At 40.2% G+C, this 24,993-nt stretch overlaps 1 protein-coding gene across 4 annotated transcripts in view; it reads right to left on the bottom strand.

The window, feature by feature from the left end:
• Positions 1-1,099: 1,099 nt before the first annotated feature.
• The window catches only part of LOC125466158 (galactoside alpha-(1,2)-fucosyltransferase 2-like), a 39,830-nt gene continuing 15,936 nt past the window's right edge, over positions 1,100-24,993 (bottom strand). The window contains exons 1-3 of one of the 4 annotated variants that reach the window (XM_059638781.1): positions 13,945-14,182; positions 13,234-13,319; positions 1,100-4,816 (exon numbers count right to left, since the gene is read on the bottom strand). In XM_059638781.1, the coding sequence (XP_059494764.1) occupies positions 3,681-4,760 (1,080 nt within the window). In that variant the 5' untranslated portion in view covers positions 4,761-4,816; positions 13,234-13,319; positions 13,945-14,182 and the 3' untranslated portion in view covers positions 1,100-3,680. Of the gene's footprint in view, positions 4,817-13,233; positions 13,342-13,944; positions 14,183-24,993 lie in introns of those variants that run through there. The other 3 variants (XM_059638779.1, XM_059638780.1, XM_059638782.1) reach the window with 3 other exon arrangements.

Raw genomic sequence — 24,993 nt, forward strand, 5'->3', positions numbered from 1 at the left:
TGAATGTGGTTAATAGATGAAAAAAAAATCTGTGGGAATTTGGTGAGGGGAACAAAAACATTCAGTTGTTTGTAAGAGCTCTTCTGGATAAAGAAAAAAGAAAACTAAAGTGCATGGGGGGTGTTTGACACTTTTGTGGTAGTGTAGTGGCAGTGTCCCCAGTCTTTGAGCCATGAATGCCTCAGTTCAAATCCCACCCGATCTAGAGGCATATACTGAACAGGTTGAATAGGAAAATATGTAAAAATATGTTAGAAGCATATGACCATTAGAAATAAACACCATTTAACAGTACAAACTACTGTGACTCAATCTTACCAGAAGTTGATGAAGTGTCAGTTTTGTCAAGTTTCATAAGTTGGTATCTCACTGAGGAGGCTAGTGAATTTCACCAATGATTGTCCCAAACCTGCCTCAGTAGCCAACTACCATGGCCCCTCACTAGCACAATTCTCCAACTTACTCCTACCAAAGGTACCCACAAGGTCTCTTCATACAGTCCGAGGAGAGAATTTTGGCCCTGGTAGGCACTGAGTCAGACCCCTTGTGAGAATAAATAAACCTCCACATTCTTTTGCCAATCAAGCATTATTATGCTACCTTCCCATTTCCCGCACTGTGAATGTCCTCCCCTTGATTGGAACACTTTCTTTCTTTTGCCTTCTGTGGGTACAAGCAACAAGTTGACAGCCTCTGTTCTCAACAGGGCAGCTGCTCAAGACATTCTGCCTTCCTCCTCGAATAAAGAGAGCACAGATGCCTCAGAAGAACAGCTGGCTGGGCTTCCTCTTCATTCACCCACCAGCACTGTTAAGAACATTTGAGAAACGTGGATATTCTGACAAGAGGAGGTTGTTATGTTGATACCTCGGTTTCTATTTTTGGCAAAACTACTCTGCAGTACTTCTGTTAAACTCCAGCCTGTCACTCTCTTTATTTGTTGTGCAAATACTCGCGTGATCAGTAATTCTTCTCAAGTCAATCCATGTCAATGACACCATCATATGTACAGGACTGGTTGTACACATGAGTAAAATTATTAGCATCCATTAACATACTTTCAGAAATGTATTTATTTTTAGGAAACTATTTTCTCTCAGCATGTGTGATTGGAAAGGGTTATCGGTACATTATGAGTTTGATTACAAATAAGTCAGAATTTTCTATTCCAGCTTGGACCATTGGACCATTCCATCTTAGATCATCTCATGCAGCATTATTCATTTACAAAAGCAAGAAATAAACATTATTAGAAATTACCAATGTGACAAAGATTATATGTTTGAACATAGGGCTTGCAGTTTGACAAACTAAATGTGAACAATTTCTGCTAGCACTAATTATGATAAAAATGTTACCATAAACCACAGGATTTACAGATCAATATCTTAAATTTTCCTTGTTTACTTGAAACGTCAGCATTATTTGTCAACAAACTGTCATGCTTGTCCAATCAGGCTTGAACGTTCGAAACATGTTAAAAAAGGATATACAAATGATCAATTTTAATGAGACACATTAGAACAAATTGACAAAACAATTAAAGGCTATATATCTTCAAAGTGTTTCATCTGTGTTGCATATTGCTTGTAACATCAAATCACAAAATCATCTCAGTTTCTCCACACAATGATATACAAATATATAGGTAACGTTCCCAACATTGTCAAAGTGGAGCAATATTCTTGATCAGCATTTCCCTTTGAAAATATTCATGATATTCATTGCAGCAGTTTTTCAGTTATTGGGTGAGAGGAATATCCTCTGCTCATGGAAACAGACCAAACTTCATATTCCTTATGATTCATATTAGAACATGAAAATAGGAATCAGTAATTTAGCCTCTCAAGTCTGCTCCACCATTCAATGAGATGAGAATTACCATTTGAAAAAGACACTTCCAAACCTCTATCACCCTTTCACATAGACGTTTTTCCTTACCTCTCTCCTGAAAGGACCTGCTTTGAATATTTAGGCTCGATGCCCCAGTTCGGGATTCCCAAACCAGCAGAAATCATTTTCTTTGCTAATCAGTTCCCCATAATATCTTGAAACCTCCAATGAAATCTACTTTGAAACTTCTAATTTCCAAATTCAGGAACTTACGACCCTAACTTGTTTATTCCTGCCTTGTAATACAACTCTTGTGTGTTCTGGTGGTTATAGCAAATCTACTCTGCACTCCCTGAAAAGCTAATGTACTGTGCATAAAGTTGATGCCACCCTGTCTCAGAAACACAGTGTCCAACTGAGGCTTTGCATAGCTGCAGCACAAAGAAAAACCTCTTGTATTCTAGCTTTGAGTTATTAAGGTTAATGTTATTCTGAAGACCATCATTCAATGGGCATATCAGTTTATGATTAGATGCTTTGCTGTACAGGGCATGGTATCCCTGCCTCAAAGTCAGAAGCTCTGGGTTAAAATTCAATCTGAAGACTTGAAGGCCCACGATGGTGTGTTCATAATGTGGCCGGACAAGTTGAGGATGAACTTGTAACTCTTTCCAAAACTTCAAAAAGAAAGTTAACAAAATTGGGAGTGAATTCTGTTCAGCCATTTGCTCAGGTCAAATCCCACACAGGGACTTAATGACCAAAAGGAAGTTGGATTGTAATGGAGCATGAAAGATTTTGTACCAATCTGCAAGATGTTTCAGTGGCAGGCAATAAAAACGGGCGAGATTCCTGTTCCGCCACATGATGGAAGGAAAATTGCAGTCTCCATGTCCTGATCCTTGACTCTAGATGACCGTTTATCTTGAGATGTGTGTGTTTTCACAACAATACACACTCCTTGATCATTTTAATGTTGGGGGTGGGAAGGGAGAATGGTTTATTTCAATTGGTGAGGATTAAATCGGTGCCAATAACACAGAGTTTGATCCCGAGCCTGCTTGGGGTGGAGTCATGTCATGAGCTTAGTTCTACTGAGTGATGGAGATTGCAGCTACATGAGACAGACATGTCTTCAGTCAAAAAAATTGAAAAAGAGCAGGCAAACAATCTACTGTGCCAGTTTTCCATTGATTTGATGAAAGTGAGATAAATTTTTGAAGGAGTAATTTGTGTGAGGCTGTAGGGTTTGGATAATGAGGAAAGTAAATTCTCCAACATTATCTCTCTTTATTTCAGATTAGCAGCACCTGCAGTCTTTTGCCTTGATATTGATAAATGCCAAGGTCTAAAACATTTTTTCTATCTTAAAAGATGGAGGTTCCTAGACTGTTACTCTGGATGTATTTTCTTCTTGTTAGTGATAGTGAGATAATGGTAGCCTTGTAGAAAATAATAAAGGAAACCACAGAATCAAATTTACAGAGTGTTCCTTGAAGAGACAATCCTATACAGATGTTTTTGATTGTTAATTCCATTGCTGTACTGTCTAGTCAGATATGACCTGTATACTATGAACTGCTTTAGTCCTACCCATTATCCAACTCCAGCAACATAACTGTTACTAACTGAATTATATTATGCAGTGGCTTTGACAAAACAAAGACAAGAATATTTTCAATAAATTTCAAAGTATATGTTTGGACACGTTGATTTCTGAACTTAACCACTTATTCTCCACGATCTCAATTTTCTTGAGATATTTAGTTAATTTCCTTTCCATATGAAGTTGAATTAAACTCAAGAGATATCACACGAACAAGCTTTAAAGAATATAGGATATGTAGCTACTGGACCAATTTTGAAGTATTTTTGTGCAGAAGAGGTGAGAGATCCGCAGGAATTCCTATCCATTGAGGTAAGAAAGCAGCCTCATATTTAAACACTTTAAGAAAATGAGACTCAGGTAAAGTAAAGTTTGTGAGATAAATTGTCTCCCCACCTGCCAAGTAGCCAGCCCAGAAACCAAACGTTCCAATTGTCATTATTGTGTGGTTACAATGTGCAAGAATAGAAAAGTCAAAAGCCACAGTGGCCTGCTTTGGATCATCTGAAAAGTAAACATCTCCTTTGGAGTTATTAATGTTTTGCTTACACCAGTCCATTCCATTGCTTGTCACTGCAAAAACCACATTTTTGTATTTATTTCTGAAGTAGGCCATTGCTGTGTCTAAATATTTCTTATCAGCTATAACTCCTTTCCAAGCATTTGGCATGACATGAATATAATCTCCCCTTCGAACATGAACACCAACATAAGTCACATTCTTTCGCTCACCTCTAATGCGTCTGAGGAATATATCAGTCTGTTCTACGATAAAATCATGCAAAGTAAACTCACGAAGAATTTCTGACCGGATGTGATGGTAGAAAGTCCAGGAACAGGTGTATCCTGAGAGCTGGACATAATCTCCTTTTATACTACGGTACGTATCCTCCATCCAGTCATGGAGTGGATAATTCTTCCATTTTATTGCCTTTCTCACACTGTCATGGAGGGTTGGAAGAGTAATTTTGAAGATAGGGGCCAGGTAATTGGCCATGGAAGGTAAAATATATGCCTGATGGCCATTCAATTTTGCCAATGCATATAGTGTTGCATACTCCCCCATCTGGTTGCCAAGTCGTCCAATGGAGTTAATTGTCCAAAATCCCTTTGAAGAAATCATCACCTGTGCAGAGCCATTTTCTGTTCCAAATTCCAATGAAGTGGTTGCATTTTTAAAAGGTTGGAAATATTTGAACATTTGGTCATATTTTAACTGATACTTATATATGACAGAAACTGTCATTATGAAAAGAAACAAAGATGTAAAGGCCAGCACTTTCATGACTGGACAAGCACAAGCTTTCATCAAATGAACCATATCCAGAGTCTCTTCACCTTATGATTAGAAGTTCACGATTTCCTGAAGTGGAGTTTCTGAAAATCCAGAAATTGCTTGTTAATATTACACCAATGATTAAGGACAATTTTCCAAATATTGCTGTAGGATTATTTATTTTGCAAAGGCCCTTTTGAGAAATGAGTATGATGCATTTTTGATAAAACAGAGGGCATAACGACTTAGTGCAAATGGATATAAAGTAACAAGATAGATATGGGACAAAAATGTAGCTTCACAGTTGGCATGTGGAGACTTGGGGAGAACCATTTAATTGTTAGATGTTACAGGCCTTACACTGTTTCAGGTTTGATTAATTTGATAACAGAGACTTTCTATTGAACGGAATCAGTTTTCTCCTCTATTTGCTGAAAGGGGAAGAGCAAGAAGTAAGCAAATGTACCATCCAGTGGAGGGTTTTCCAATGGAGAACATGGCTTTGTGCCTTTAATGGTCCCTCTACAGGTGTAGAGTGATGAACAGAAGTGATAGTGTCATGGCAAGAGCTCCCACTTTGTTGATGCCTCACTCGACCAAGAAATTAGTTACAGCGAATGCTTTCTATCTTGACAGCACCCATGAAGCTTATACCTTTGCACCAGCTTATCTTACAAGCAACCTTCAGGCCTCCTTTTTATATACTCATAGAAGCTTTTAGTGTGGGATTTTGTATTTCTTGATCAGTTCATCTCATTTTCCAAATTCTCCTTTTTTTAAATTTACCCATTGCTGATTTTTAACATGTTTCTGATGTTCTGACTATGTATGAAACTTTGTGGTGTTATTCATCTTCTCTTTCAATTTAATGCCATCCTTAATTACTTTCTTTACCCCCAAATGGTGTAACCATTTTGTTGAATGCAAGTTTCTCAAAGGAATTGACAGTTACAAAATAGCTTCTGAAATGTCTACCATCTCTTCTCTCTCTTGGTATCTATTTTGCCAGTTCACTTCTGTCATTTTTATGTTTGCACTTGCCTGTATTTAAGTTTAAGGAACTAATTATGGATTCATGTCTCATAATCTCAGACTGACCGTGAAATTCTATCATCACATGTTCACTCTCACCCAATGGTCACTGTATTATTAATTATTAATTCCTTAATTCCATGTCATTACACATGACCACATTGAAAATAATTTGTTCTGTAACTGAAGCCTTAAGGAATTATTCTATCAAACTGTCCTGAATGCACTGTATGATCTCATTGCTAAGGCTGCCCTTCTTACTTTATTCTTCATGGAGATGAAATAAAGGGAATAAAGTCTTCCACAATTATAATATTTCAGTGCAGCCCAGTCTGGAAGCAACCAGAATGCAGGATGAGCTGAACTTGGTATTATTTAATGTGACAGGATTATTTAACAACCTCACAATAATGGCACCTCAGGGTAGTTGTGATCATACAATGATTGGATTTTACATCCAGTTTAAAAAGAGGAAGAATGGGTCTAAGACTATTATGTTAAAGTTAAATCCAGGCATGTGTGATTGCATAGATCACACAGGTTGGAGCAGGAGGAGCCACGCAATATCAGAGGAATAAGAAAGCTGACATCTCAGGTCAGGATCCTTCATCAGAAATGGGGAATGGGGAAGAGATGTCTGGAATAAATAGAGAGGTGCGGTGGTACTGGGGAAGGTAGCTGGAATGGTGATAGGTGAGTTTAGGAAAGTAGTTGTGGGGATTGGTCAGTGAGGTGGGAGGAGTGGATAGGTGGGAGAGAAGATGGGCAGTTTGTGTCAAATCAAGGAGGTGGGGATGAGATACATTGGTGAGACCAATCATCAGCTCAAAGACCACTTTGTGGAGCACCTACACTGTGTTCGCACGAAATGACAACACCTTCCATTCGCGAACCATTTCACCTCCCCCTCCCACTCCCTGGACGACATATCAGTCCTGGGCATCCTCCAGTATTACAATGATGCCACCCGCAAACTGTAGGAGCAGCACCTCATTTTCCACCTTGGGGCCCTACAACCCAATGGTGTCACAGCTTTTCCTACCTCACTGACCAATCCCCACCGCTGCCTACCTGCACTCATCTATTACCATCCCACCTACCTTCCCCAGCCCCACTGCTCCTCTCTCTATTTATTTCAGAGCTCCCTTCCCCTTCCCCCATTTCTGAAGAAGGGTTCTGAAATGAAACATCAACTTTTCTGCCCCTCTAATGCTGCCTGGCCTGATGTTTTTCTATAGCTCCACACTGTGTTATTTCTGACTGCAGCATCGGCAGTTCTATTTCAAACTATGCATGCATGAATGTTGAGCTATCTGGGGCGAACTGGTATATTAGGCTAGGAATTGGTCACAAGAGAAGCAGGTGCAAATATTTGAAGGAATTTTTCAGAATACTCAGAATACATATATTCATGCTATAAAACCAAATTCCGAGGCGTTGATTGAACATCCATGTTCAGCTAAAGCAGTCGGGAAAGCATCAACATTAAAGTAAAAAATATATTTTGTGCAAAGGTGAGTGGAAGAGCAAGTGACTTGTCAGAATGTAAAGAATAGCAGAGAATGGCTAAAAGGTTAACGTGAACAAATAAATTAAAGCATGAGGCGGAGCTAGCTGAAAACAGATAGCAAGTGTTTCCATGGATATTGGAAAGAAAAAGTATAAGCAAAGTGAGTTTTGGTCATTTTGAGGTTGAGATTGGTGACTTAGTAATTGATTGTAAAGAAGTGGCAGATTGAATGAATAAATATTCTTGCTTCTTTTTTCATTATAGACAGTACAAAAAAAAATTCCAGGAAGACCTTCAAATCAGGAACTGGAAGAAAGAAAAGTACATGGTGAAACTGAAATCACTTTGGGACCAGTGATCATAATTCTATTAGCTTCAAATTGGTAACTTAAAGGATCAACCTTGTATAAAAGTTAAAGGTCTTGATTGTAGTGAAGCAATTCTGATGATATGAGACAGAAACTTTCAAAAGTTGATTGGAGCAGACTGTAGCTAAAAGGATGACTAGCAAGTGGGAGGCTTTCGAAAATGAGATAACAAGAGTTCAGAGGCAGCATGATCTTTTTAGAAGGAAGGATAAGACTGGTAGGAGTAGGGAACAATGGATGAATAAAGTTCTTGAGGATCAGGTTAAGAATAAGAAGGAGGCTTATGTTAGGTCCAGACAACTGGGATCAAGTGAATCTCTTGAAAAATATGAGGGGCAGAGGCATTCTTAAGACAGAAATCAGGAGGTCAAATGGAGATATGAGGTAGCTTTGATTGTTAAGGTTAAGGATATTCCACAGAGATTCTATGAGTACATTAAGAGCAAAAGAACAACCAGGGAGAGAATAGCACCCTTTAAGATCAACAGCGTTGTCTGTGTGTGGAAACACCGTAGATGGGAGAGACACTAAAGGAATATTTCATGTCAGTATTTACTGTGAAGAAAGACATGAAGGCTAGTGAGCTTGAAGAAATACGTATTGATGTTTAGAAAATGGTCCACATGACGGAAGAGGAGGTGCTGGAGGTCTTAAAATCCATAAAGGTGGGTGAGTCTTTGGCACCTGATCAAATGTATCCCAAGGTGCTGTGGGAAGCTAGAGAAGAAACTTCAAGGCCCCAAATGGAGACATTTATATTAACTACAGCGATGGTTGAGACACCAGAAGACTGGAAGGTGGCTAATGTTGTGCCTTTGATTAAGAAAAGCTGCAAGGTGAAATCTGGGAACGATAGGCTGGTGAGTCTGATATCAATGGTGGCTAAGTTGTTAAACAGGATTCCTAGAGATAAGATTTACATTGCATTTGAAGTGACAGGGACTGATGAGGGATAGTCAGCATAGCTTTGTGCCTGGGAGACAGCATCTCAGGAACTTTATTGAATTTTTTGAAGATGTGTGCAAAAAAAAAGTCCAGGGGCATAGCAGGATACATTGTCTACGTTGACCTTAATAAAGTCTTTGACATGGTTGCACATGGTGGTCTGGTCAGTAAAGAGATAATAAGAACTGCAGATGCTGGAGAATCTGAAACAACAAAGTGTGGAAAAAGTTACCCTCCTCCCTCCGGACAAACCTCAGGGGATCTCTCTCCCACTGTAACTCTCTTGTAATCTCCTCAGCCTTGAAACTGCTCGACCATGTCCTGAAGCAAACCAGGTACACAGCCTCATCACCTTTCTTAGTACCTGCATACAGAACCAGATCATCCCCAATGGTCTACAGTCCACATTCAATCCTTCCCAATTTATCCCCAACAGTGCTTCACCATCCCCCCAGACCTCCCCTGACTGAGGACAAATGGTCATTCCTCAATGAGGGGATCACCTTTGTCCCCCTCCACCAACACATCAATGAATACCAGTCATGTTGGTCATTGAGCAGTTTTTCCGCTGCCTCCGCCTACCTATCTTCTCCTCTATCCACCTTTGATCTGCATCCCCCTCTGTCCCTATTTATTTCAGAGCCCTCTCCCCCTCCCCCATTTCTGATGAAGTGTCCAGGCCCGAAACGTCAGCTTTTCTGCTCCAAAGTTGGTGCTTGGCCTGCTGTGTTCATCCAGCTCTACACTTTGTGTTCAGGTCAGTAAAGTTAGGTCACGTGGGATTCAGGGAGAGCTTTCCCATTGGACACCAAATTGGCTTGATGGTAGGAGACAGAGTGCAATGGTGGAGCATTGCCTTTTGGGACTTGAGACCTATGACCAGTGGTGTTCCACAGTGTCTGGTGCTGCAGCCACTGTTGTTTGTCATTTATATAAGTGAATTAGATGAGAATTTTGGAAGCATGTTGCATAATACCTGAATGATAACGTAATTGGTGGTAAAGTGGACAGTGAAGAAGGTTATCTAATATTACTAAGAGATCTTTTGAGCCAATGGACTGAGGGGCAGCAGATGTAGTTAAATTCAGATAAACGTGAGGTATTGAGGTATTGGTGTGCAAAATAGTGCAAAATTTATATATTTAATGACATAGCTTTGTGTAGTTTTGACAAACAGAGGGACCTAAAGGTTCAGGTGCATAGATCTTTGAAAGTTGCATCACAGCTACACAGGGTGGTTAAGTAGCCAATTAGCATGCTTGCCTTTGTTGCTCAGATCATTGAGTATAGGAGTTGGGACGTCATGTTGTTACAGTGCAGGATGTCGGTGGGGCCACTTTTGGAACACTGTGTACAGTTCTCATTACCCTGCTATATGAAGGGTTTTCTTAAACTGGAGAGGTTTCAGACAGATTTATCAGGATATTTGCTGAGACTGGAGGTTTTGAGTTAAAAGGAGAGGTCGAATAGACTGGAACTCTTTTCCACAGGGGCTTTAGGCATTGAGTGTGGTCTTATAAAAGTTTATAAGTCATGAGGGCTATCGATAACATGAATAGTCAAGGCCATTAACTTAGCATGCGGAGATCAATATAAGAGGGCGTATTTTTAAGGTGAGAGGAGGAAATATAAAAGGGACATGGGGGGAAACTTTTGCACACAGAGGGTTGTTTATGTGTGGAATGACTGCCAGAGATAATGGTAGATGTGGGTAAAATTACAACATTTCAAAGACATTTGGACAGGTACATGAATGGGAAAGGTTGAGAGGGATAAGGACTAAATGCAGGCAAGTAGGGCGAGTTTAGTTTGGGAAACTTTGTCGGTGTGGATGAGTTGGATCAAACAGTCTACTTCTGTGCTCTATAACTCTGTGACTCTGCATCTATAAATTAATGGAGCTGCAGGTTGATAATTCACCAGGTCCAGATTGACTTCATCCAGTGTCTTAAAAGCAATGATTAATGAGGTCATACATGCTTTAGAGTTGATTTTGTTAAATTCTTTAGATTCAGACATGGTTCATTAAGAGTGAATGTAGCAAACATAAACTTCCTGTTCAAGAAGGAGGGCGGCAGAAAGCAGGAAACTACAGGCCAGTTAGTCGATGTCTTTGGTGGGGAAAGTGCTAGGTTTGTTCATTAAGGAGGCATTTGGAAAAGCTGAAGCAATCAGGAAGAATCTTCATGTGTGAAAGGAATATTGTGTTTCACCAATTGTGAGTCTTTGCAACAGTGACAAGCACTGTGAATAAAAGCAAGCTGTCAGATAAACTATACTTCGCTTTCCAGAGAGCACTGGACACAGTGCTCCATGAGAGATTATTGTGGAGAGTTGGAGCTCATGGTGTCGCGAGTAACATACTAGTAAAGATGGAAGATTGATTGACCGGCAGGAAATAAAATCCATGTGTAAGTGGGTCTTAATGATTCGCAATGAAATGAGTGGAGTCCTATAGGGATCTATGTGGGCACTCAAAGCTTTTACAATTCATAGCAATGACTTAGATGAGTGGATGAAAGAGTTGACAGTAAATTTGCAGTTTACACAGATGAGATCAGAAAGTGTGTTATGAAGATAACAAAGTAAGTACTGACACAGATAGGTTAAACGAGGGAGCACAAATCTGTCTGACTGAGTATAGGGAGGGTAAACGAGAAGTTGTTCACTGCTGCAGGAGGAATGGAAAAACAGAATATTAAATAAATGGAAATTGACTTCAGTATTCTAAACTGAAGAGGTGTTTACATGCTCTAGTTCCTGAATCACAAAATGCTAATGTGCAGGTAAAGCGAGTGATCAAGAAAACTAATAGAATGCTATACTTTATTGCGAGAAGTATTGGACATCAATGTTAAGGTGTTGATCTTCAGTGAGACAGAGCATTACTGACAGTACATCCCAAGTACTCTATTTTTATTCTTATTTTGTAAGAAGGCACCCAAATGCCAAGAAGCCAATTCAGAGACTCTTTACCAGGTTGGTACTTGGAATAGCAGCTCTCTTATGGGCAAACATTAAACAGCTTGCGCTTCTTCTCTTTCTGGAGTTTAAAAGAGCGAAACATTTCCTCTTGTCAGTGAGTATGGAGCTAGAAGGCACTGTTTTAAAATAAGGGGTTCACTCGTTCTCGACATTGACAAGAAGCATTTTTTTTCCAGAAGGCTATGGGACCGTGGAAATCTCTACCTCAGAAAGTGGAGGAAACAAGGCCATCACAAACTGGAAATACATATCTCTAGACATGTGGCTATCCAGCAATAGGAAGCCTTCAGGAAAGTAAGGGAGAAAATTGGCCCATGATTTCGTTTGTAAAGAAATAACTTCCTAATATTATAAGAAGATTCTAAATGTAAGTCAGGCTAATCAATATTTAAAATAGACTGGAACAGGAAACATGATTTTAGTGAATGATTTGTGATAATGGGTTTACTTATTTGAGGTTTCAGAGTGCAGAATATAATATTCACTGCAGGTCAAATTCCAAAATCTAATGATGAAAGTAAACCTTTGTCAGATTATAAAACTGCAAAGTGGTACTGGTATGAAGACATTAATCCCTTTCGATGATGTACCATTGCTGAGGTCCTGAACTCTCAGGCCATCCTTGGGGCTTATCAAGTAGAGGAATAAGCATAAAATGTTGTTGTATGCTAGACTTTGCTGTAACGGAAAAGAGATTATGGAGATGTTGCACATAATTCATGATCCCTATAATTCTTCATTAAATGTAACTTTTTATCTAACTGTAGACATCCTTCAGGTAGTGGACAATGTAAACACATCAGTCTTTCTATCGAGACCACACTCAATAGTTTTCAACCCGAAGTCCACCCGTTTTCTCTCTTCTCAGAATTGTTCATTCTGATTACTGGCCACCTAATCAGAGAGCTGATGGCCCAGTAGTCTTATTGCTGGACTATTAATCCAGAGCTTCAGGCAATTGCTTGGGAATCCAAGGTCAAATCCTGTCTTGGCAGATGGCGACATTTGTAATTCAATTTTAAAATATCTTGAATTCAGAGTCTAATGATAATCATAACACCATTGTCAATTGGCAGGACTAACCCACTGGGCCCTTTTGGGGAAGGAAATTGCCTTCCTTACCTGCTCTGGCCTACATGTGACTCCAGACCGATTGGAAAGTAGTTGACCTTTAACTGCCCCCTGGGCAATAAATGTTGGCCTGGCCAGTAACATACACATTCCATGAATGAGTCCAGCCTGAGCCCTCAATCCCAACCCCAAAGCCTGGGCTTCCCTGTTTCAGATGGAGTTAGATTCCATTCTAGTCAAGTCATGAATACAACAACTGAAGGGTAAAGACAGCTGAGACAAAATTGTAATGATCACTTCTCACATTGTTGAGACCCATTTTTGTCATTACCGATTAAAACCAGTTGAGTTCCGAATATACTTGGTCATGTGTTGCAGCCAGCTTTATATTCCATATATTTATCGAAGTTGTTAAAACTATTGAGGAACAATTCAACCAGCCAAATTGTTTTAAGCATCAATTACGTAATGTTTTTGAATGTTGAAATGTCATAGTTGAGCCACAATTATAGCACAACCTTACTTTTGTTAAAGCTCTGTACTCTGTGTTATAAACTCGCATGTGCTTGAGCATATGGAAGATGCTAATCAAAGTTAAATGACATACCTTGCTTGAGGATTTTGTTCCTGGCACCTCTGTCCAGTACCAAATGTTGAGGAGGTTTTCTGACATCAACAGCAAAAGGGTTTGCACTTGCAATGAGAAACAAATAGACTGAAATAACCAGAAGATAAAGAAAGTTGAGAAACAGAAAGAGCAACATACTGATGGAGCCAACTATTGACAACAGTGCAGCACGGAGTTACAGTCAAACAAAAATCATGAGCAAACACCAGATGGAAGGATTTAAGGACAGAGAGTGAAAGCAGAGTTTCACGTACATCTTTTTTACGACCTGCAAATGAAAATTCTTACAAAGAAATCTTTTGAGATCATTTTAACATCATTCCTTCTTTGCCAAAGACAAAACATCTTCGCATGACTTGATAACAACTGGTGATTTGTGGAGAAAATTAATTGTATTATCATAAACAATTCAAATAAACAAGGACTGAAATGCTGTGACTTTTATTTTAGACAGGAGTTGTTGGTAATGATTCTGCTGCTATTCCAAAGCCTTTATATTCATTTTTCGTGTCTTTACTGTCCCACAACTGTCATTTCATCTCTCTTACCTTCCATCTACAGACCGTCCCGAATGTTCTTTTCTTGTTGTCCACTTTCAGTGCCTTTGTACTTACTTAGAAACAGATCTATCTTCAACTTTTCTTACTCCCAGTGAAAGGTCAATGACCTTTACAGCCCCACACATCTTACCTAGTCTGCTGAGTGTTTCAGCATCTCCCACTTTAATTTCATTGAGATATGTGACTCCAGTTCCGTAATCATTGTAATGGAGTGTGATTTGATGGTCCTGCTGTTCATTGCATCTCCCTTCTGGAGTCCTTCAATAGCACTGGTGCTGGGGCTAACTGTGAAAAGCTGATCTGCAAAGACAACATTGAACTGCACTTTCCAGGTGGAGGATTCAGTTTTAATTTGTTTTGTATTGTCATTAAAGGGATAGGAGCAGTCTCAAACTGAGGCCAGGAATTAGTTTTACTGCCCTTTAACTTTGGCAGCCAAACCCATTGTGTGAAGAGCCTGCTGATGTGGCAGCTGTGATCTGTTGCTACAATATGATGCAATGTGTTATTCTTTAACTGGGAGTAATTGTTTTCATAAATGATTTTCCTTATTAACATATCGCTTTAGGTCTTGCAATCTGTCGTCAGTACAGAGATGGGCTTTTTGTCTTTTTAAAGAGGGTATTTGCAACTAATGTACCTAATCTGCGTTAGGTCTTATGACATAGAACCTAAGTCTTCTTCCCAGGGTTGGGAGAGTTCCAAAATGAGAGGGCAGAGGGTTAAGGTGAATGAGCAATGTTTTAAGAAGGACCTGAGGGGTATCTTTTTCACACAGAGTGTGGGCCATCGATGAAACAAGCTGCCAGAGGAAGTGTTGGAGATGGATACAATTGCAATATTTAAAAGGCATCTAGATAGGTATGTGAACAGAAAAGATTTAGAGAGGCTTAGGCGAAATGCTACCAAATGGAATGAGCTGGGTTTGGGATGTCTGATGGACACAGATGAGTTAGACTGAAGCAACTGCTTCCATATTGTTAGACTCTATGACTTGAATGAAATATCTTTAAGCTAGGACTGAAAGTTTCAGTGGATTTTTATTGCAAATCCTGGTATCTACAGGTGTTGCTGTGTCCAGGGTCAAGTTAAGCAATCCAGATGTAAATTGTTGCACAGTCCCTTAATGTGCCATGCTGCAAGAGGACTCCCGGCTTTCACCTGTATCTGATTCATCTCTGCCCTAAATTCCTTCTCCTCCCTTCCAAGCTGATACTAAATTTAATGCAGAGAAATATGAAGTAATATATTTTAGCTGGAAGAATGAGAAAAGGTGAAATTCAGCACTGAAAACCAACAACAGCTGAGTTACATCCCTCTCTGGGAAGGCTCGCTTTATCTCCTCTGGAACTCTCCACTATCATAGGTATCAGTCTTCAGACAATGTGATTCACTCTGTGTAGCATAAGGAAATGGTTGGAGGAAATGAATGCTATAAAGGGCTGTGAGCTCCAGCATAATTGCTAAAATAAGGAAGACTTGTGCGCCAGTACGCCAGATTCACCCCTGGACAACTTATTCCAGTACAGCTAAAACACTGGCGTCTACCCAACATCGTGGAGAATTGTCCAGGTACTTCCTGTACAGAAAAAAAGTGAGACAAATACAACCTGATTAATTGCTGCCTCACATCATTCTGGTCTTATGCATCATTAAAGTGGTGGAAGGGATCAACAAGAACTTTAAGGCAGCTCTTTCTTAGCAATAACCTGCTTTGTGACACTCCCTTTAGATTCTTTCACTCTTTCATGTTGTGGTTCCATGGTCAGTATACTATGGGAGCATGCAGGAAAACAAGGGCACCGTAAGGTCGGCACCAAGTGAAAGCGCAACATTAAATAATTTGTCTTTGCTTACACAATTGGATGTGTTCAATAATGAATTAAGTGCAATTTCTTGCAGGATTCACACCACGAGGAGTACATGACATAACTTTACAAATAAATAGGTAAGTGATGTATATTGGAGAAGTAATGTGAAAGGATGATGTTCAATAGAGCTCGAGTCTTCGCAAGCACTGACTCTCAATGTCTCTCTCTCCCCTCTTCTTTCTTTCCATGCAGGGCTCTCCTCATCACAGCCCCTGCTATATTTCTGAGTCTTACAGACCTCGATGCACGGCAACCGAAGGCCTGATACTTCCTGAGGCCTTTGTGCGCAGCAAGTGACCAAAACCTCTGTCCTCACTCAAGATGTCGTAACAGTTACAGCTGAGACCAAAAATACTCCAAAATACACCAAAACCACTCCATACAAACTGGAGTAGAAGTTAGTCTTTGATGACCTAGGAACATAGGAACATAAATAGGCCATTCAAACCGAAACTTACCTGTGTCTGGGGGCTAGTTAATGGAGTGAGGATAGAGTTCTGCCCTCGTGCAGTTGAAGCCATGTTCCGAAGCTGAACAATCGCTGAATGTAGTGAAGGGACCTGTGTGTCCCCTGTTGGGACTACATGTCAAATTAAGCAGGCCAGATAGAACATAGAACAGTACAGCACAGGAACAGGCCTTTCGGGCCATGACGTTGTGTTGAACATGATGCCAAATGAAACTAATCCCCTCTGCCTGTCCTTGGTCACTATCCCTCCGCTCATGTGCTCATCCAGAAGTCTCTTAAATGCCCCTATTGTATCTGAAAGCCTACGGGAACTTGTATTCCCTGGCAGACTCCCATCCATGTAGTACCCAGGCCCAAGTCTGCTTCACCTCCCAGGTCAGATGAGATTGGACATTTTCGGACTAATTGGCATGGGCAGGTGGCTTTTCTCCCCAAAATCATAGAATCTCTACAGTATGGAAGCTGGCCATTCAGCCCCTCTAATCCACACTGACCTTCTGAAGACTGTCCTATCCAGAACTAGCTACCCTACCTTCTTTCTACAATCCTGCATTTCCCCGTGGCCAATTCAGCTACTTTGCACATCTTTGGACTTTGGGAGCAAACTGGAGCAACTGGAGGAAACCCGCACAGACACAGAGAGAATGGATAAACTCCACAAAAATGGTTGTCCGAGGATGGAATCAAACCGGTGTCTCTGGCATGGTGTTTGATATTATAACACCCCTGACGCATTCAACATGTTGCACTCAGCATGGAATATAGCACAAGTGACACTAGAAAGTATGAGGTATGGAGGTCCATTGATTCCTGTAGAATTGGCTCCACTGGCAAAACTGAATAGAATCTCTAACCCAATGTGTTTCTCAGAAGCAAAAATTCTTAAATCAAACTATAAATAAAATGAAAGAAATCAGCAGAATGTTACAAATCAATGCTGGAGAAATTATACATTTGAACAAAATGATTGGCATATTTTAATGATTTTTTTTAACAAGCCATTTGCAGGAATGATTTCTGCAGTAGTTGTGCTGGTATTTCAAAAGTGCAAATTCATGAAGTCCATTACTAATAAGTCAGAACTTCCCATTTCACTCTAAAACAATGGAACCACTTAATTCAATCATTCTCAAGTAGCGTGAACCCGGGTTACATAAGGTGTTTGTTTAATTCTGTAAACACAAAGGCACATCATCAACATTGTTGAACAATTATTTTATCAGTCATGCTAGACATCGTACTATTGGGCAAATAAACTAGAACTGATGAACGTAAGGGCTTGTGTGCAAGATGATATCTAAACTCAGGTGATTTTTGCCTGTGTTCATTCCAACAAAACTGTTACCATTATATGCCAGCAACTATTGGTCAACATCCTGGATTTTCCTTTTGCTTGTTTGTGTATTGGGAGTGTTTATTACTGTTCAAATAATGTGTCATCTTTTGAGCCAAAAACAAAATGCTTGGCAATCTTGCTTCTGTTTCTGAGTGTATTCACAGAGCTATGAGAAATCAGTTTTGACATTAAAGTTTTGAACTAATTCAGAGAGACAAAATGTACATTGTCGATGTGCTTTGTGTGTTCTGCATCACACTACCACATTAGATTACAGAATCATCTGCTAAATTCAACATGAATCAGCATCAACAAAAAATACTGGTTCAGGAAAGGAGATTGATCATTTAGGACTGAGAAAAGGAGAAATTTCTTCACTTGTGGGATTAAGAATTTTGGAAATTCTGTATATCAGAGGCTGTTATCCCCAGTTGTTGGACACATTCAAGACCGAGGTCAACAAATTTGTGAGCACTATGTTAATAAAGGGCCATGGAGATAATATTACAGGCAAAACTGACCTGGTTGAGGGGAGAAGTGGATTGTTTCCAACTGAGTGACTGTGAACATTAGGTGCTTGTTTCTAAGGTAAAGTGAATTTAATTTCTCATTCACTTTCTATGTTATTTGTTTCCAAGCTATTCTGATGTATTGCTGTCAATGGTTCAGAATTGTTTGATCCTGGTTGATTAATTGCACTGCTGCCAATGGAACAGAAAGATATACAGCTCGAGCAACCCAGGCTATGGACTCAAATAGCACCTTTATGTGGACAAGCTGAAATATCAAACAGAGACGTGCTTTACTCTTTGCAATGCTCTAATCCAAGGCAGTGATCAAATGCTGCCTAGCAACAAGGGCATTCATGCAGTAATAATGGAAGATGTTGCTACCTCTTGTAATGGCAATCCTCCTGTATTTTTACAGGATTCTGCACTTCCATAGGGGCTGTAAGGTTAGGGGGAAGAGGTGATTCTGGTCAATGAAAAAAATGGAAGTTGAATATTCTGCTTATAACTCCTCTGGTGTTTTTGGATGCAATCAGTCTTTAAGTGTCAGCTGTTAACTCACTTCCTTGAAGTCTTCCATTGTTCTAGCATGAAGTAAATATTTAACACAATGAGACATTCTGCCTACCAAATGAGTGACGTGGTTTATGAATTTCAGTGCTGTTCTGATTTCACGAATACAGGCCATTCACCCTGGTGCATGGCAAACTGTATCAACAACCATGTGCGGCAGCCAATATGCTGACTGTGCCCACCCACGCAATCACAGTCAGATTGTCACTCTGTTCTTTTCTTTAATGTCAGTACTGAAGTCCTTATTTCTGGTCTAGACTTCAGATCCTGGGTCCGTTAGAAATTAGTCAAAATCTCACCGATCCCCAGTAACGTAAGATAGTCAGGGGAAGGCCAAGCCATAACACCTTTTACAGCTGGCAGTATGCTATGTTCTGGCAGTTAAATACCCAGCAAACACAGCCAGACACCTGGACAACTTCTTTGATAAGATAAATGTGGAGGCAAATGCTGAGTTGGGGTGACAGTAGGTTAAGGGGCTGAGATGTCAGGTAGGTAGGGTGTTAATATACCAAATATAAGTAGTATACCAGAGCATAATGGTGTCAGATGGGTAGAGTGCAGGGTGCCAAGTGGATAGGGTGCTGGGAGGATATGGTGATATATTGGTCACAGTAGGTTTGGAATGAGGGTAAAGGGACTGGTGCTGTGGAGCGTGGAGAATTGATAGTGCCAGTGGCAGAATGGGGATGCTGGGGCCAGTGGAGTTTGGGTGGAGTTGTGACTTTGAGGATACTGGGTATCTGTGGAGGGTGTGGGGGCCAGGAATAAAGAGGCTGTTACAGCTGGTGTCTACAGAGAGTGTGTGTGTATTCAGCTGTGTGTGCGTGTGTGTGTGTGTGTGTGTGTGTTTGTGTGTGTGTGTGTTTGTATGTGCATGCTGGGATGGAGAGAGGGTGGTGGATTGTGTTACCTTTGGTGGAGGTCAGCCTAATAGCTGGGGATTTTGGACAATCTTTTAATTTTTCACCTTGTCCTGGTTTACTATTAACTTCATGAAAGCAGGCTCCTCCAAATTCTCCAATGTTAAGGATTTTGTTGAGTGCTTCAGATGTTGGAGAATTTATTGGACAATCCAGACAACACATGGTTGAGCCACCAGCTGTACCAGCCTGTACTTGGGACTCTGCAGGCTCCCAACATTCTGATCTAATACCTGTCCGGCTGGGAATATCTGTGCCTCAATGTCCAACCAGGAATGGAACGCATTGGTAAAATAATCCTATCTGCTTTAAGAATTGTGCTGAAAATCAATTTATGATCAGTTGGTCTTGGTGTGAATAATTTGTGCAGACTGGAAGCTATAATATTATTTACAGACAGAGCCTAGTTGTTTGTAGGCAAATGGAAGATGTGTACACATGTATTTCACATTATTTCCTCACAAAGTATTTCAAGTAATTTTCAGCCAAGAATAATGTCATGCGATCTATCAGGATTTTACTAGTGATGATGCTCCATGTGAACCACCTCACTTTCTTCTTCATCTAATCCCAACAAGATATCATTTTCCTTTATTTATCGTGTATTCAACAGTATTCACTCCAGAAAACGACAATGTTGTCGAGGAGAATACTGAGATACAGGTTACTACACTTGATGGGATTGAGGTTCACACGGAAGAGGAAATAGAAATCCTACAGAGCGTGAAAATAGATAAGTCCCCTGGGCCGAATGGGATTTATCCTCGGATCCTCTCGGAAGCCAGGGAGGAGATTGCTGAGCCTTTGACATTGATCTTTAAATCGTCATTGTCTACAGGAATATTGCCATAAGACTGGAGGATAGCAAATGTGGGTCCCTTGTTCAAGAAGGGGAGTAGAGACAACCCTGGTAATTATCGACCAGTGAGCCTTACTTCAGTTGTTGGTAAAGTGTTGGAAAAGGTTATAAGAGATAGGATTTATAATCATCTAGAAAAGAATAATTTGATTATGGATAGTCAGCACGGTTTTGTGAAGGGAAGGTCGTGCCTCACAAGCCTTATTGAGTTCTTTGAGGAGGTGACCAAACAGGTAGATGAGAGTAAACCAGTTGATGTGGTGGATATGGATTTCAGCAAGGCATTCGATAAGGTTCCCCACAATAGTCTATTATACAAAATGCGGAGGAATGGAGTTGTGGGAGATATAGCAGTTTGGATCAGAAATCGGCTTGCTGAAAGAACACAGAGGGTGGAGGTTGATGGGAAATGTTCATCCTGGAGACCAGTTACTAGTGGTGTACTGCAAGGGTCACTGTTGGGTCCTCTGCTGTTCGTCATTTTAATAAACGACCTGGATGAGGGTGTAGAAGGATGGATGAGTAAATTTGCAGACGACACTTAGGTTGGTGGAGTTGTGGATAGTGACGAAGGATGTTGTAGGTTACAGAGAGACATAGATAAGCAGCAGAGCTGGGCTGAGAGGTGGCAAATGGAGTTTAATGCGGACAAGTGTGAGGTGATGCACTTTGGTAGGAGTAACCGGAATGCAAAGTACTAGGCTAATGGTAAGATTCTTGGTACTGTAGATGAGCAGAGAGATCTCAGTGTCCAAGTACACAGATCCTTGAAAGTTGCCACCCAGGTTGACAGGGCTGTTAAGAAGGCATACAGTGTTTCAGCTTTTATTAATAGAGGGATCGAGTTCCAGAACCATGAGGTTGTGTTGCAGCTGTATAAAACTCTGGTGCGGCCACACTGGGAGTATTGCGTACAGTTCTGGTCATCGCATGATAAGAAGGATGTGGAAGCTTTGGAAAGGGTGCAGAGGAGATTTACTAGGATGTTGCCTGGCATGGAGGGAAGGTCTTCCGAGGAAAGGCTGAGGGACTTGAGGCTGTTTTCATTAGAGAGAAGAAGGTTGAGAGGTGACTTAATTGAGACATATAAGATAATCAGAGGGTTAGATAGGGTGGATAGGAAGATCCTTTTTCCTAGGATGGTGACGGCGAGCATGAGGGGGCATAGCTTTAAATTGAGGGGTGAAAGATATAGGACAGATGTCAGAGGTAGTTTCTTTACTCAGAGAGTAGTAAGGGAATGGAACGCTTTGCCTGCAACGGTAGTAGATTCGCCAACTTTAAGTACATTTAAGTCGTCATTGGATAAGCATATGGACGTACATGGAATAGTGTAGGTTAGATGGGCTTGAGATTGGTACGACAGGTCGGCACAACATCGAGGGCCGAAGACCCTGTACTGTGCTGTAATGTTCTATGTTCTATATGTTTATGTATTTATATTGGTTCCTCTTAAGTGCATCTATGTTATTCAAAAGAGATAGTAAGAACTGCTGATGCTGGAGTCAGAGATAACGCAGTAGGAGCTGGAGGAAAACAGCAGACCAGGCAGCATCAGAGGAGCACGAAAGTTGATGTTTCACGTCAGGACCCTTCTTCAGAAATGACCCTTCGTCTACATTTTTAAAGAAGGGTCCTGACGTGAAACTTCAACTTTTCTGCCCCTCTGATGCTGCCTGGTCTGCTGTTTTCCTCCAGCTCCTACTGCGTTATCTCTGACTCCAGCATCAGCAGTTCTTACTTTCTGCTCCTCTGATGCTGTCTGGCCTGCTGTGCTACCCCAGCTTCACACCATGTATTCAATGCTGTTTATTTTTGCTATTCATGTAACTATGTTTCTCCTGAATCCGTACTTGATTTATTTATCGCCATGATTGAGTTTTGACCTCTCCTGCTCGCAAATAGAAACATTGTCCCTATGCAAACCCTATCAAATCATTTTATATTCTTAAACACCTCTAATAGGTGACATCTCATACTTCTTTTTCTCAGGAAAAGATAGGTTCCCATTGTGTTCAACCTTCCCTTATAACAATATCCTTTCAGTTCTTTTGCTTTTATTTGGACAAGACTAACGGGATTTTTAATCAGAATTCCACTGCTTGTGCTTGATTGACAGTTTTATGAGGCTGTAACATGGGCATCGTTTTCAAAGTGACGTTTAAAAAAATGGACCACCTGATTTTTCATTTTAACAACCCAACAACCATGAATTTAACTGGGCCGTTGTCCCTGTAAACAGGGGTGAGACTTCCAACAAGCAAACCTTGCCACACACCTTGCACAAAAATGAGACACATAACAAGTTTGAACATCACAAAATTATGAAACATTCACTCTGGTATTTGTCCAAATACAAACTAAACCATCAGCATTAAATCAGGAAATCATTTACAAAATATAAATAAAAGTATTTGGACTTAAACTGAAGAGAGGATGGAGAGATATTGAAAAATTGTGGGATAAGAAAATAGGATGTAGGCATCATTAAACTGAAAACAATATCAATTATTTTAATGAGAATGAATGGAGTATATGCAGTGACTACAAGTGGAATTTTTCACCACTGGTCAGTTTGATTGGAAATCTGAGAGATCATGGAGTGAGCTAAACAATACATTTTTATTACTCAGCATATTTTATGGCTTCTCATGATAGAATCCTGCAATCTTAAAAGTGTTGCCTTCTACCGATATCTATTCATTGTTAGATGATCCCTGAAATTTTATTTGATCCATCAAATAAATCAAATATCAACAGCTGTGTTTCAGTATTGAGAAGTCCTGACAGACACATTACTTCGCATTTGATAACCTCAGTTCATGGTGCGATTTATGCATTGACAACTCCCATGCATTCAACTCATTGTGAACTGTTACCTATTTGCCAGCCAGCAAAAGCCAAATAAATTTATATACTGTATGCTGCAAGAAATATCAATAATTGTCAGATATATAACTTCAAATCTTCATTGGCTTTATAACATGCGCTTTTTCTGTAATTCCCTTATTTTGTAGAGATTTACAAAGCAAAGGAAAAGTGGATCTCAATTTTCTATGCCATGATACACTCTAGATATCTGACTGGGTTCTTTAAATATCAATTGTCTTTGAATAATTTCACTGTCATTTCTTATCCCAAGTTATGATGGTTAGGTTTGATTCAGTTGGTAACATGTTTGTCTCTGAGTTGAAACGTGATGGTCTCAAATGTCAGTCATCAGAATTTTGAGCACATGATCGAGGCAGGATGGATGGATAGTGCTCTGCAGGAACTGGAGGAGATATAAATGTATCTGTACATAAAGGTATACTCTCCTCATGTAAAACATTACTGAAAGAACCCGAGCTCTCTAAGACTGCTAACTAACATTATTTTCTCAGGAAACAGAACTGGACTCATTGTTGGTTGAAGCCTATGCAATGCAAATTAGCTACTACGTTTAACTAAATAAATATAGAACATACTAAACTCAGCTTGCAGGCTTTGATGATAAAACATAACACTGAATTAAACTCTGGGCTCCTTTTCCATCATAACTGGATGGTGGGTGCAAATTGCAGGTTTTATTCTCCACTAGATATTAAATTATTTGCCTTAATTTGTACATGCATGGTCTAGAGTGAAGGTGCTCCAATATGAAATCACCAGGAAACATTCTAATCAGTGACTGGCTGTTTCAAAGGTCACTGGAGCATTTTGCATTCACAGAAATTTGCATTTGTATATCACAGGCTGGAATAAAATTTATCAAGTGCTCCCAAGTTTGGTTGAAAGCCAGTGTTGTTTCTCCCAGCTCAACAGGCATGTGCCATCGTAGGCATAAGCATGAGGGTTTGTGAAAGCAGAACTTTCAACTTGGCCCTGATGTTGGATGATGCCTGAACTGAGAAGCAATCCTGATGCACCACCCACTACTGTTTGGTTCTCTTCTTGGCTGCCCTCTGTTGGAGGTTGATGTCTACTCAAGGTTGAATTGCTTTACAATCAATTGTAATGAATTTATAATTAATGTACTTACATGTAAAATACATTTGGCCTCTTATCGGAAACATCTTATTAAATTGGAGAGGTTTCAGAAAAAATTTACCAAGATGTTGTCAGTACTGGAGGTTCTGAGTTCCCGAGAGAGGCTGAATAAGATGGGATATTTTTCCCTGGAGAAAAAGATGTTGGAACTATATAAAGGTTTATAAAATCATGAAGGGTGTGGATATGGTGAATAGGCAAGGTTTTTCCGGATGGTGGTGGGGGGGAGGGATGTGAGGCGGGTTGGTGGTGGTAAACTAGAGGGCATATTTTTAACGTGTGAGGAGAAAGATTGTAAAGGGACATTGAGAGGCAGTTTCTTCAAACAGAAGGTGGTTTGCATGTGGAGTACCAGAGGAAGTGGTAGATGCAGGGACAACTCCAACACTTAAAAAGGTACATGAACAGGGAAGGTTTAGAGGGACATGAAGCAAACTTGGGTAAGTGGGACAAGTTTAGTTTGGTCAGCGTGGGTCAGTTGGACTGAAGGGTCTGTTTCTGTGCTGAATGACTCGGTGACTCTATAACTCCATTTGATTTAGACCCCTTCCCATTTCCCTGACTCTCCCTCAGCTTTGAGGCTTGCATTGCCCTTAACGGATTTTACCTG

The sequence above is a fragment of the Stegostoma tigrinum genome, chromosome 31, assembly GCF_030684315.1.
Source record: "Stegostoma tigrinum isolate sSteTig4 chromosome 31, sSteTig4.hap1, whole genome shotgun sequence".
NCBI classification, from domain to species: Eukaryota; Metazoa; Chordata; class Chondrichthyes; order Orectolobiformes; family Stegostomatidae; genus Stegostoma; species Stegostoma tigrinum.